General features: G+C 40.3%; 1 protein-coding gene across 1 annotated transcript; it reads left to right on the top strand.

Annotated features, from left to right (window-relative positions):
- The first annotated feature begins 12,023 nt into the window (after nt 1-12,023).
- Nucleotides 12,024-12,749, top strand: LOC124918305 (beta-glucosidase 12-like). The gene is made up of 3 exons (XM_047458497.1): nt 12,024-12,141; nt 12,227-12,335; nt 12,469-12,749. The coding sequence occupies exons 1-3, from the start codon at nt 12,024-12,026 to the stop codon at nt 12,677-12,679; spliced, it is 438 nt and encodes a 145-aa protein (XP_047314453.1). The 3' UTR covers nt 12,680-12,749.
- Nucleotides 12,750-13,000: the final 251 nt, after the last annotated feature.

Genomic DNA, 13,000 nt, shown 5'->3' with positions numbered 1-13,000 from the left:
ATAAATAAACAATTATATAAATAGGTAAAAAGCCCTTTGTGACTATATTCCATTGGGATTGTTAGGATCTAGGTCGCGGCTGTGGGACCGGGGTTGGCCGGTTTGCGCGTCTCACTCAAAGGTGGTGGTTAATCCGGTTACGGATTAACACCGGGGTTTCAATACCACACAAACTGTCACAAACCCTTGAACCAAGTTCAAATGCGGAAGTGGTTTGTTTCAGGTTGAAGCAGCACACATACGAGATAGGCAGAACCGGATTTGAATAAGACAGGTTTGTAGATTGTTGGGTCGGTTTTGCAGCTTGGTAATTCTGTTTAGGTGATGTTGAATCGGTTGGAGCGGAATTAGTAGGTTAGTGTTGTTCGGTTAGAATGTAGAACCGACAGAAAGTAAATAACAAGACAGATTTTTATGGATGTTCGGAGATGAAACTCCTACGTCACCCTTTCTCTCGAAACCGCGAGAAGGATATTCACTAAGGAATACACAAACGCAATCCGATCGAGACTTATTTTCTGCTCGATAACACCCGTACAATTTTAACCGAAATTGTAATTACTCTTCAAATAAACGCTTAAGCTCTTTAGAGAGATAGAACACGATTTTTTGACTTAGGCTGTAGAAAACTCTTAGAACTTGTAACCGTATTTATTCATCTTTATCTCCTTCTTTATAGGTGAAATGTGCCAACGGTCACATTTCATTTCCTTGAATCTGATTGGTTGAGCAGAGGTTCAGTGATTCAGACCTGGCGGTCTAGTCTTTAGACCTGGCGGTCTAGTCTTCAGACCTGGCGGTCTAGTCTTCCAGTGTGTAGGTCAAACCGGCTAGGTTTGTCTTTTACTCAATATGGCAACTGTCGATTGGACAGTTTCCTGTACCTGGAAGATTGCCTTTCTGATTTATCTTGGAATGGAAAGATCTTGTAGGACGGTCTTCTGCAGCCTATAGACTGTCCTCAGATTTGTATGAAAGTGGCAATACTAAAGTTTGTCCCTTCGGTATCATCCTCAACAGATACTCGAACTGTCTTTTTATACTAGTCGGTTGTTTATGTTAACCGGATGACTTCCGATTTTTCCATAGCTTCTGATTGACCGACTGTTCAATGATTCTGGCCTTCTGATTTGACCGATCTTGTATTTCTTATTCGGTCAGGTTTTTGGTCGGTTTGATTGCTTGACCGGTTGAGTTTCTTAACCGGTCGAGTTCTTTGACCGGTTGAATTCTTTGACCGGTTGAATTCTTTGCCTGTTCCTGCACAAGGGATTTGTTTTTGTTAAGTTTTATTTAACCGATCTAATTTTATCTAACAATTTTTCCCTTTTTGATTATTTTATTTAAAATATTCAAAATCATGTAAGAATGCAACTATAGGCCGGTTTTGTTTTTAAGAGTTTATTTGGCCGGATTTTTGGAAACTGACTTGGGAGAATTTTTCGAAAAATTTTGAAAAATTTTGAGAAAAATTTTGAAAAAATTTATCTTTTATCTTATCAATTTCTCCTTTTTTGATTATTTTATTTAAAATATTCAAAATCATGTAAGAATGCAAATGTAGGCCGGTTTCCAAAAATCACTTTATATATATAATAAATATGATAAGGCAAAAATACTATATATAGAAAACCGAAATAAACATAAGTAAAGAAGGTAAATGAAGCCCCTATTTCTTCGATCTAGGCGACAAGAATTTTTCCAGCTGTTCATCGGTGGTCTTTCCCTTGACCGCTTGAACCGGCCTGGATGAGGATTCTTGACCGCCTGAGTTGCCGGTGAGAGGAGAGATCGGTTGACTGAACGATCTAATTGGAACCGCATTCAAACACCACTGTCTTCTGAGCGGCGACTCTACATCTTACTCGAGGTCTTCCTCGGCTTGCAAAACCGGGTTAAATTGAGGTTCAACAACCGTATCGGTGACTCTCTCCAACAGTGTCGTGATTTCCGCCCTTTTCTCAGCAGCCTTCCTCTTTCGTGTAACCAGAACGGAAGGGGAAGCAACCGCCTTGGACTTCTTGTGAGCCTTGGCGAACCTATGGTCGGTGCACTGTTCTCTATGTTTTGCATATGTCCAGCTATGTTCGCATCTGCCGCTACCGCTTCCTTCTGTATCCGGGTCTGTTCGTCCAGGGCATCTTGGATCTTTTGGGCCGCGTTGGCATTCGCTTCCTCAAGTGCCTTATCGACAGCCAGATTAACCGCTATTAACTCCGCCACCTGTTCGGTGACCGCTTTGAGATCGGCTTCAAGCTTGACATTCTTTTCTTCAAGGGTCATTACCCTCTCACGATCAGATCCGGCTTGGGCACCGGATTGAGCCAGGTCCTCATCGACCTTTGTCAACCTTTGATCGGTCGTTTCTTGAGACCGTTCCATCATAGCGACCCTTTGGCTTACCGAAGCGAGGTCGGTCACCAGCTTCGGAGTTATCTCCTCCAATGCCTTGGTTCGGTCAAGATGACCGCCGTACAGTTGATCCGTATTACCGTAATTTGTTTCAACGGACATGATCCGGTCGACCGCGGATTTTAGCGCTTTGTCTGTTGTATCGGCCATCTCGATGGCTTTAGCCGCGGTTTCTTTGATTTTCTTCTTCCATGGCTGAACCGCGTCATTGACAAATTCTTCAATGAGGGCCTTTACCCTTTCTTCCATTATGGCCGGTTCCGAATCCCCGGTTTGAACAAATGCTCGCTGGTCGGTGAAAGGTGTACCTGTCATGACTTCGGTTATGTTGACATTCTGATTCGGTGGAGGAGAAGATTGCTCTTTATCGGTCGGATTCTGACCGCCAACATCCTAAGGAGGGGATCTGGATAAGTTCGATGTGTCTTGGTGGTCGAGCTCTACTTCAAGCCGCGCCATCTCCTAGGTTAGTGCCCTTTCCTTGACCGCAAGCAATTCTAACACCAAGAGTTCAAGTTGAGAGTCCGGTGTCCCCGGAATATGTTTTTCTTGGAGGCGTTGAATGTGTTCGGTGAGCCCTTGTAACCGAGCACACGGTTCGACCATCGTGCTTCGTCCTAGGGCGGTCGTGACATCTTGAGCCTTTGTGAGGCTGATGACCTTCTCCTCCATCTCAACCAACCTTTCGAATTTCTAGCTAACGGTGAGATTCAGTAGCATGTTTTTGTAGAGTATCCGATGCCGGTGCAGGACCCATTGATAGTACACGTCGGATGCCGCGTGAGCCTGCTGATGTATCTCGTCCATAATTCTGCTGACGAGCTCCTCGGCCGTTTGCAATGTTGTTTCATCCGCGGATTCTTCCTCCCGAAGTCTGTCCGAGCCGGCATCATCATCATCATGCCGGACCGATTGTTCCTCGACTATCGGTCCTTTCCCCTTACCGGACTGATCTCCTCCAGTATTTTGTGAAGCGGTTCGGCCAGAGCTGGATGCCGAGTCTTCAGTGTTGGGGGTGTCGGACATCGGATTAGCCGATCCGGTTGGTTGTCTATCTTTCTTGCTTCCGGATTTTTCTTTGACCGGAGCTGCTTTCTTACTGACTGCCTTCTTCTTTCGGCCTCTCGTAGAACCGGTGGCCTTCCTTTTGCCTTTCTTGTCCTTGAATTGGTGAGACTTTATAACTTTGCTGGGGGCAAGGAGAACACCAGGGCTGGTGTTAATGTTGAAGTGACGCATTATTTTACCGAGTGGGATGGCGTATCCCCATGACCGAGTGGATGTAGGATCCACCATTTCACTCAGGTTTGTGAAAACTACCTTAGCCCAGTTGATTTTAATGTCGTTGACTAAACCGGCAAGCAACTCAATCCTTGCCCAGGTGAGACTGTCAAAGTTCACTCCTTTTGCTTGGACCGATTTTGTGAAGATATCACACAGCGGTCTATACTCCGGTTTAAGAGATGATTTATTACCGGATACCACGATAGGGACCGCTGTTTCCGAAAGATCCTGGCAAGCCGCCTGGAAGGGTTCCTCGTCCATGCCCACCGAGAAGTTGCTCCCTTCGGATGGCAAATGCAATATTTTAGCGACCGACTCCTCCGTCAATTCGAGCCGTTGACCTCCTATGGTTGCGATGATTGATCCTTCGGTGAGGAATGCGGTTAGGAAAAATTCGTTGACCGCATCCTGGTATAATACGAATGGGCCGCCAAGAAAGTGTTCGAGACCGGACTCAGAGATCTGGGTTAACACCTGCTTTGCCTGAGCCGAACCGTTTGCCCGAATTTCCTCAAAATCGACTTGGATGATGTGTTTGAACAACACTGAATCGCGACCCATTTTAGAGAATAGAACCGAGAGATCAAGATAGTAAAGGTTTGAGAGAATTGAGAAAGCTGAGAGCTAGAGAGAGAAAGCCGATTCGCGTGAGAATGAAAAAAATTGACTAAGGACCCTATTTATAGTCGCGGTTTGAAATTCCAACCGTCGCGAACCGTCCCATCATGGTTAGGCGGGAACTTTTCCTCCAAAGACATTGAGCGGGAAACCATGGGCGGGAATTAATGAGCGGGAATTTTAAGCGGGAATCCATGGGCGGGAATTTTCCCTCCAAAGGTTTTGAGCGGTAAATTTTTTGAGCGTTTTTTTCATTGCGGTTATTTAACCGGCGATGAAGCGGTTCTTCTTGTAACTGTTATTTAGATGAAGTGGTTTATTAACCGCGATGATGCGGTTTTCGAGTTTGACCGGATTTTTCATCGAAGTGATTTATCGATATTAACCGGTTAGTCAGATAGATATTCTAATATTGCGATTTTTGACCCGGTTATCAAGCTTAGAAATTAGATAGTCATTGAAAGAAAAGATACATGATAGAAACCGATACATTGATCGGTTTAGAATACATAAGAAATAGAAATACAACTTATGTAAAGACTATTCTAGAGATCTTGTCCTCCACCCCATCCATATCAAGAACATTCGATGGGGATGCCGGTGTACCTGGTCCAAATTCTGGACGATACTTAAGAAAGAGTCGGCTCAAGTGAGGAGCGTAACCGAGACCTTTCTTGGTTTCCACCATAGTCCTCAGGTTTTGGAAGATGACCGATGACCAATTTATGGGTGTATTGCTGACAATGTAGGTCATCATGTCGAACACTCTCTTGGAGTAGTGTTGGTTCGGAGATTGACAGATGATGGATCGGTTGACAATCTCGTAAAGGAGTTGGATGTGGTGGGCAAGACGAGTTTTTAGCCCGTGGTTTTCCACCGGCACCTCGGTTCCGGAGAACAGTACGGAGTATTCGGTTGCTGCGCATTCCCACCCTGGTTGGGAAATCAGAAAACCCTTCAGTGGGTAAGTTGAACATTTGAGCGAGGGCGCTTTCGTCCAGAAAAACGAAGTGGCCTCTCACTGTGGAAACAATGAAATCTCCTCTCATAGAAGCATTGTTGAAGAAGTCGGTTACGTCCGGAATGAGTATGGGTCCGAATTCTTCGAGAAAATCACGAAGACCGATGTCGATTAGTGATTCAAACATGAGTTCCTTTGTTTCCAGATCATCATATTCAAGGCATGAATCGAAATCGATGCTCAAATAGTTCCTTAGTGTTCGGCTCGACATGTTTTCAGACTTTGCCAAGAGAGAGAGAGTTCAAGGAAGTTTTGATTTTAGGATGTGATAAGTTGATAAGGTGGGGTTCCTTATATAGATATGAAATTGGAGGGAAAATAGCAACATTTAATGCTGAAATTCAGTTTTGTCTCATTTATGAAAGGAATATTTATGTTTCCAAAGCTCCTTGGGAAGGAGTTACTTTTGACCGATTGCGGAGCTCGAGGTAAGGAATCTAGTTAGAAAGTAACTAATCTTGTTGGATAGTAATTACTCATGTAGTTGGAAGTTGAAACTTACTTATCATTAATGAAAGAGATTACAGGAAACCGGAAGGTAAATAATTAAAACCGAAAATATCATAGACTAAACCGAGATGATCATGATAGAGTGGGACATTGATACAACCGGTGCGTACAGCAAAATGACCGGTTGTAGGAAGGAGTGACTTAGTTGCCGGATGAGTTGAGGTGGCGGTTCCTCCTCTTCCAGGCCTTCTCAAACCGCTTATAGAATGAGTCGGTGACCTCTTTGGTGATGACTTGGGCCTGGTTCAACCCTTTTCCTGGACAGAGTGGGACAACTTGATCCGGCTGGGTTTCATCATTACCCTTTTGGTCATGGACAAACCGTCTAAAAACCGGAATCTCATCTTCACTATCAGAGTGTATATTGTTATTTTCCAATCTTTTGTGTAGATCAAAGCATGATGTAGTGTTGCTTTCAACCGATTCATCGAAAACGACATGAAGTGATTCCTCAACGGTTAAAGTTCTAGTGTTTTATACTCTATAAGCCTTACTGACTGATGAGTAACCTAACATGATCCCAATATCGGATTTTGCATCAAAAGCAGATAGATAGGTTTTGTCATTTATATGAATGTAGCATTTACAACCGAATATCTTAAGATATCTAAGGTTAGGAACCCTATCAAAGTATACCTCATAGGGTATTTTGTTGTGAAACTTGTTGATCAGAGACCGGTTTTGTGTATGACATGCGGTATTGATAGCCTCAGCCCAGAATTTTTGGGCAATACCCGAATCGACTATCATGGACCGTGCGACTTCCTTGAGAGTTCGGTTTCTTCTCTCGGCCAGGCCGTTTTGTTGAGGAGTCCTAGCACTAGACAACTCGTGTCTAATACCAGATTCATCAAGGAATGCATTTAGAGTACTGTTTGTAAATCCGGTTCCTCTATCACTCCTAATGCTATTAATTCGTGTTGATTTTTCATTTTGCAAACGTTTAAGCAGTGTAATCAAATTTGACGTGGTTTCACGTTTGGATGGCAAGAATATTACCCATGTAAACCTAGAGTAATCATCAAAAACTACCATAGTGTAAAGCATACCTCCTAGGCTAACGACCCTAATCGGTCCAAATAGGTCCATGTGAAAAAGATCTAAGCATCGGTTAGATTGAATGTGTCCTTTACTTTTAAAGGTTGACTTAGTTTGTTTACCCATTTGACATGCTGAACATACCTTATCCTTATTAAATACTATATCAGGAATTCCTTCAACTAGCTTTTTACCGCGGATGTAATTCAAGGTTTTCAGGTTTAAGTGGTTTAGTCTTTTATGCCACAGCCAGGTTTGATCAGTTTTAGCCACCATGTAGACAGGGTATTCTACTTTATTTTTCCAATCTACCTTGTATATGTTTCCTAACCTATTTCCGGTTAGTAGTATGATACCTTGAGAATTTTTGACTAAGCATGCATGTTTAAGGAATTCTACAGTGTATCCAGCATCACACATTTGACTAATGCTTAGCAGGTTAATGTGCAAGTTTTCAACTAAGAGTACATTATCAATTGTTAAATTACCATGGACAATCTTACCCTTGCCCACAGTTCTACCTTTTGAGTTGTCACCGAAGGTGATTAATGCACCGGTTTCTATTTTGATGTCGGTTAGAAGATAGTTGTTCCCGGTCATATGTCTGAAGCAATCGCTATCCAGGTACCACTCAGAGTTTCCTAGCCGTTTCTTCATATCCTGCAAAATGTACATATTTACAACTATTTGGTACCCACATTACTTGGGTCCACAAGCGATTAGTTCCTTGGGTATCCAGACTTTGACAAGTCGGACGACTTTCCAGGTTAATGTTTTAACTAATTTTCTTGCACTTGGTTTGGAGTCTTTCTGCTTTCCTAAGAGTGCCTTATTCGGAGATGGTCTTTGGTTTAACCTATGTGGTTCGGCTTTCTTACTTTTCGGCCGGTTGACTTTTCTTTTCTCAGGGTGAAACCATTTTTCAGAATCAGTTGGACCAACATAGATTAGTTTGTCTTTCGGATATGAGGCACTTAATTCCTCTTCAACGGTTAAGGAACTTCTGACAAAGTTTACAAAGGGGAGATTATCCTTTGTGAGCCTCATTTTGTCGAAGTGTTTCCGGTTGTTGGATCTGTTGTTTTTGTATTCTAGACCAAACATGCACTTAGGGTGTCTTTTATAACTACACATTCTATTTACCATTTCACTGGATCTTTTCCATGCGGCCATTCGATATTGGATTCGGGCATTTTCCTCTTCGGTCAACTCTTGAACTCACTCCTTGAGTTGTTCGGTCTTAGAGGATAGTTCAATTGCTGCCTCGGTTTCCAGGGTTTCATCAGGTTGTATGGTCTTTGGTTTGGTCAAGGTAGGTACTATGGGGTCGGCTCTAAAGTTGAGTTAAGTGGGTAATAATGTTAATAGGTTTTATACTCTGCTATCATATCATTTAGTGCATTAAATAACTCATCTTTAGTAAATTCGTCACAGGGAGAGTCAAATACATGTTCCTCGTTTGCCATAAGGCACGTGAGTTCATCATCACTGTCACTGTGAGCCCATAAGCTTCCTCCATCATCGGTTATCAATGCTTTCTGGACTTCACTTCCTTCACCGGTTTGTTGATAGTTATTTCAGTGATTCTGATTGTCCGGTTTCCGGTCATCTCTCCTCGGTTTTCTGTATTCCCACTTGAAATGTCCCAAACAATTACAGTTATAACATCTAACATTAGATTTATCACCGTAGTTATTTGTAGGTTGGCTTCTCTTCATGAATATGCCGAATTTCTATGCAAGCATTGCCATGGCATCCTCGGTGAACTGTTCAGCGGTTCTTATCGGTGCGGGAGCACCCGACTCTGTGGATGTGACCAATGCTCTGGTTGAGGTTGAAACTGAGACTTCTTCTTCAGTCCTAGATCTCATTTCAAACTCATATGCCTTAAGATCTTCGAATACGTCGTGTAACTTCATCTTGCTTAGGCAGTTTGATTCTCTCATCACCATTGTCTTTATGTCCCATGCACTTGGAAGAGATCTTAACGCTTTCATGATGACTTCCTTGTTGTCATACCTCTTGCCAAGAGTTGCTAACTCGTCTATCACACCTGTGAACCGGTCACTATATTCTCTCATTGTTTCTCCCGGTCTCATCTTGATGTTTTCAAACTTCTAGGTAGCCACCATTATCTTGTTTTCCTTGGTTCTTTCATTTCCCTCATGAATCTAAATCACTGCTTCCCATGTTTCCTTTGCTGTTTTGTAATCTTTGACCTTGCAATACGTATTTCTGTCCAAACCGTTAGAGATGCGGTTTCTAGCATGATTATCCAGATTATTTATTCTCATATCTTCAGCTGTCCAATCCTTTGTCTTTATCAATTATTATCGGTCCTTCAGCTAGAATAAACTGCATCTCGTCATCCATGGTGATTAAATGCAGGTGCATGCGTGTCTTCCAGTTGGCAAAGTCGTCACCTTCTAGCATTGGGGGCCTATCGAACGACATGCTTGCTTGAGTATTGAAACTAAATGCTCTGATACCAATTGTTAGGATCTAGGTCGCGGCTGGGGGACCGGGGTTGGCCGGTTTGCGCGTCTCACTCAAAGGTGGTGGTTAATCCGGTTATGGATTAAAACCGGGGTTTCAATACTACACAAACTGTCACAAACCCTTGAACCGAGTTCAAGTGCGGAAGTGGTTTGTTTCAGGTTGAAGCAGCACACATACGAGATAGGCAGAACCGGATTTGAATAAGACAGGTTTGGAGATTGCTAGGTCGGTTTTGCAGCTTGGTAATTCGGTTTAGGTGATGTTGAATCGGTTGGAGCGGTATTAGTAGGTTAGTGCAGTTCGGTTAGAATGTAGAATCGACAGAAAGTAAATAACAAGACAGATTTTTATGGATGTTCGGAGATGAAACTCCTACGTCACCCCTTCCTCTCGAAACCGCGAGAAGGATATTCACTAAGGAATACACAAACACAATCCGATCGAGATTTATTTTCTGCTCGATAACACCCGTACAATTTTAACCGAAATTGTAATTACTCTTCAAATAAACGCTTAAGCTCTTTAGAGAGATAAAACACGATTTTTTGACTTAGGTTGTAGAAAACTCTTAGAACTTGTAACCGTATTTATTCCTCTTCATCTCCTTCTTTTATAGGTGAAATGTGACAACGGTCACATTTCATTTCCTTGAATTTGATTGGTTGAGCAGAGGTTCAGTGATTCAGACCTGGCGGTCTAGTCTTCAGACCTGGCGGTCTAGTCTTCAGACCTGGCGGTCTAGTCTTCCAGTGTGTAAGTCAAACCGGCTAGGTTTGTCTTTTACTCAATATGGCAACTGTCGGTTGGACAGTTGCCTGTACCTGGAAGATTGCCTTTTTGATTTATCCTAGAATAGAAAGATCTTGTAGGACGGTCTTCTGCAGCATGCAGTCTCTCCTCAGACTTGTATGAAAGTGGCAATACTAAAATTTGTCCCTTCGGTATCATCCTCAACAGATACTCGAAGTGTCTTTTTATATTGGTCTGTTGTTTATGTTAACTGGATGACTTCCGGTTTTTCCATAGCTTCTGATTGACCGACTGTTCAATGATTCTGGCCTTCTGATTTGACCGATCTTGTCTTTCTTGTTCGGTCAGGTTTTTGGTCGGTTTGATTGCTTGACCGTTTGAGTTTCTTAACCGGTTGAGTTCTTTGACCGGTTGAATTCTTTGACCGGTTGAATTCTTTGACCGGTTGAATTCTTTGCATGTTCCTGCACAAGGGATTTGTTTTTGTTAAGTTTTATTTAACCGATCTAATTTTATCTAACAGGGATCTTCCGCAAGCACTTGAGGACGAATATATGGGTTTTCTCATTCGTGATATTGTGTAAATAAAAAGTATATATACTTTAAATATGTTTTTTTCTTTCAAGAATTATTAAATAAGAATATGTGCATCAACTAATCATGTCTGTCTTTAAATATTTATTATTACAGGAAAGATTACGTTGACTATGCATAAATTCTTTTTCATGAATTTGGTGATAAAGTAAAATATTGGTCTACTTTTAACGAGCCATACATGTTTATTGTCGGTGGTTATATTAATGGTAGCATGGGTCCGGGTTATTGTTCTCCTTGGTTGACAAAATTGAATTGCACACGCGGAGATTCGGCAGTTGAATCTTATTTGGTTGCTCATTATATGCTTCTTGCTCATGCAGCGGTCGTTAAACTATATAGAGAAATATATCAGGTTAACTATTTAGTTATGAAATTCTATTAATTTTTTTTTGCTTGGATGAAATTTTACTATCAAATTCTTTCTTTACATTACTATGAAAATAGATTTGTTATTAAAAAAAATTAAAACATTGATTCTAGACATCATGAAAATCACTAAAAACGAGAAGCAAAATATCTATCAATACACATGTATATAATGAATTAATTTACAGAAAAAGCAAGGAGGTGAAATTGGAATAGCTCATGTTGCTGATTGGACTGTACCACTCACACAATCTGCAGCAGACAAGGAAGCTAGGGAAAGGGCTACTGATTTCAGCTTTGGATGATTAGATTAATATTATTCTCTATTCACAATATTATCAATATGATTTTATATTTTCAAAACTTTACAATTCTTTTTCTTAAAGCTAGATTTGTTTCCATTAATAATGACCTTGTAAAAAACAATACAAAACAAACTTACATATATATATAAATTGATAACTAACTTGTTAATATAATATCGCAATTAATACCAATAGGTTTGTTGAGCCTATGATACACGGTGACTACCCTGAAGTGATGCGTCGCAATGTAGGAGTCAGACTTCCGAAATTTACCGAAGAAGAGTCTGCTTCGTTGATAGGTTCATTTGATTTCATTGGTCTAAATTATTATTCAGCAAAATATGTATTCAATAGAAAAGTTCCAACTAATCTAAGTGAAGAGACATACTTCACAGATATTAATGTCTACACTACAGGTAAGTTAAGATGATAATTAATTAATTAGTTATTAAATTTGTTTGGCTAGCTTATGATTAACTATTTATTCTTAATTATCTCTTTCAATTATATGTTCTTTAGCTGAGCGCAACGGGCAACTAATTGGGATTCCGGTATGTATCTATGAAATTTATTATATTCTTGATTAATTAATAATTAATATTTAAAATTATAATCTTGATGTTATGACATTTCATGCTCCTGGTTCAGCTTGGATTAATGTCTATCCAAGGGGAATTCGTGATTTCCTTATCCATGTAAAGGATAAATATGGAAACCCAAAAGTTTTTATCACTGAAAATGGTATATTTGAATATTAATTATGTCACACTTCATTTATGCATGTCTTTTTAAAATTAACTAAATCAATATTGATATTATCACACAGGGATATTTGAAAAAAATGAACCCTCAATTCCGCTTAGTGATGCCCTTAATGACCCATGGAGAATCAAGTACCACTTTTCCCACCTTGACTTCCTTAGAGTTGCTATAGAGTAAGTTGATATCATTATTATATGTTCATTAGAGCGCAAAACTAATTTCATCAAGGTTGTGAATTCAAATATTCAAACACAAATTACTTAAATAAAATTATAAGTTTGTTTGATAATATGAATTGAACAACAGGGAAGGTTCAAATGTGCACGGATACTTTGTATGGACGTTGTTGGATGACCTTGAATGGAGCTCTGGCTACACAGTTCGTTTTGGAATTAGTTACATCGACTTTCAAGACAACCTCAAGAGACACAAGAAAGCTTCTTATGAATGGTTCAGAAAATTTCTTAGGCCTTTGTTGAAGGATGATTTGGATGAGGAATTAAAAGAGGAATTATGAGAGATGAACCTACATAATTAAATAATTGTCATAAAGACATATGTATGTTTTATGAATAAGATCAAAAGTACTGGTCAATGATCTGCTATCATAATTTATTGAGGTCCTACAGCTTATTTAGTAATGCTATGTACCCGAGCCAAGATATTATTGTAATAAGGCCATGGTGCTAGGATAATTTGTAATTTTCTTTATAAACTTTGCTTTCATGTAATATTGTTTATTTAAATATTAAACTTTGCTTCATATAGTATTGTTTCTTTAAATATTTTTCGAGTAATTTTACTTAATATATTATTTTACGCGTTTAAAACATCGACA

This window comes from Impatiens glandulifera, unplaced genomic scaffold (genome assembly GCF_907164915.1).
Source record: "Impatiens glandulifera unplaced genomic scaffold, dImpGla2.1, whole genome shotgun sequence".
NCBI classification, from domain to species: domain Eukaryota; kingdom Viridiplantae; phylum Streptophyta; class Magnoliopsida; order Ericales; family Balsaminaceae; genus Impatiens; species Impatiens glandulifera.
The sequence above is the reverse complement of the archived record's forward strand: the minus strand, read 5'-3'. Positions and strand labels throughout refer to the sequence as shown.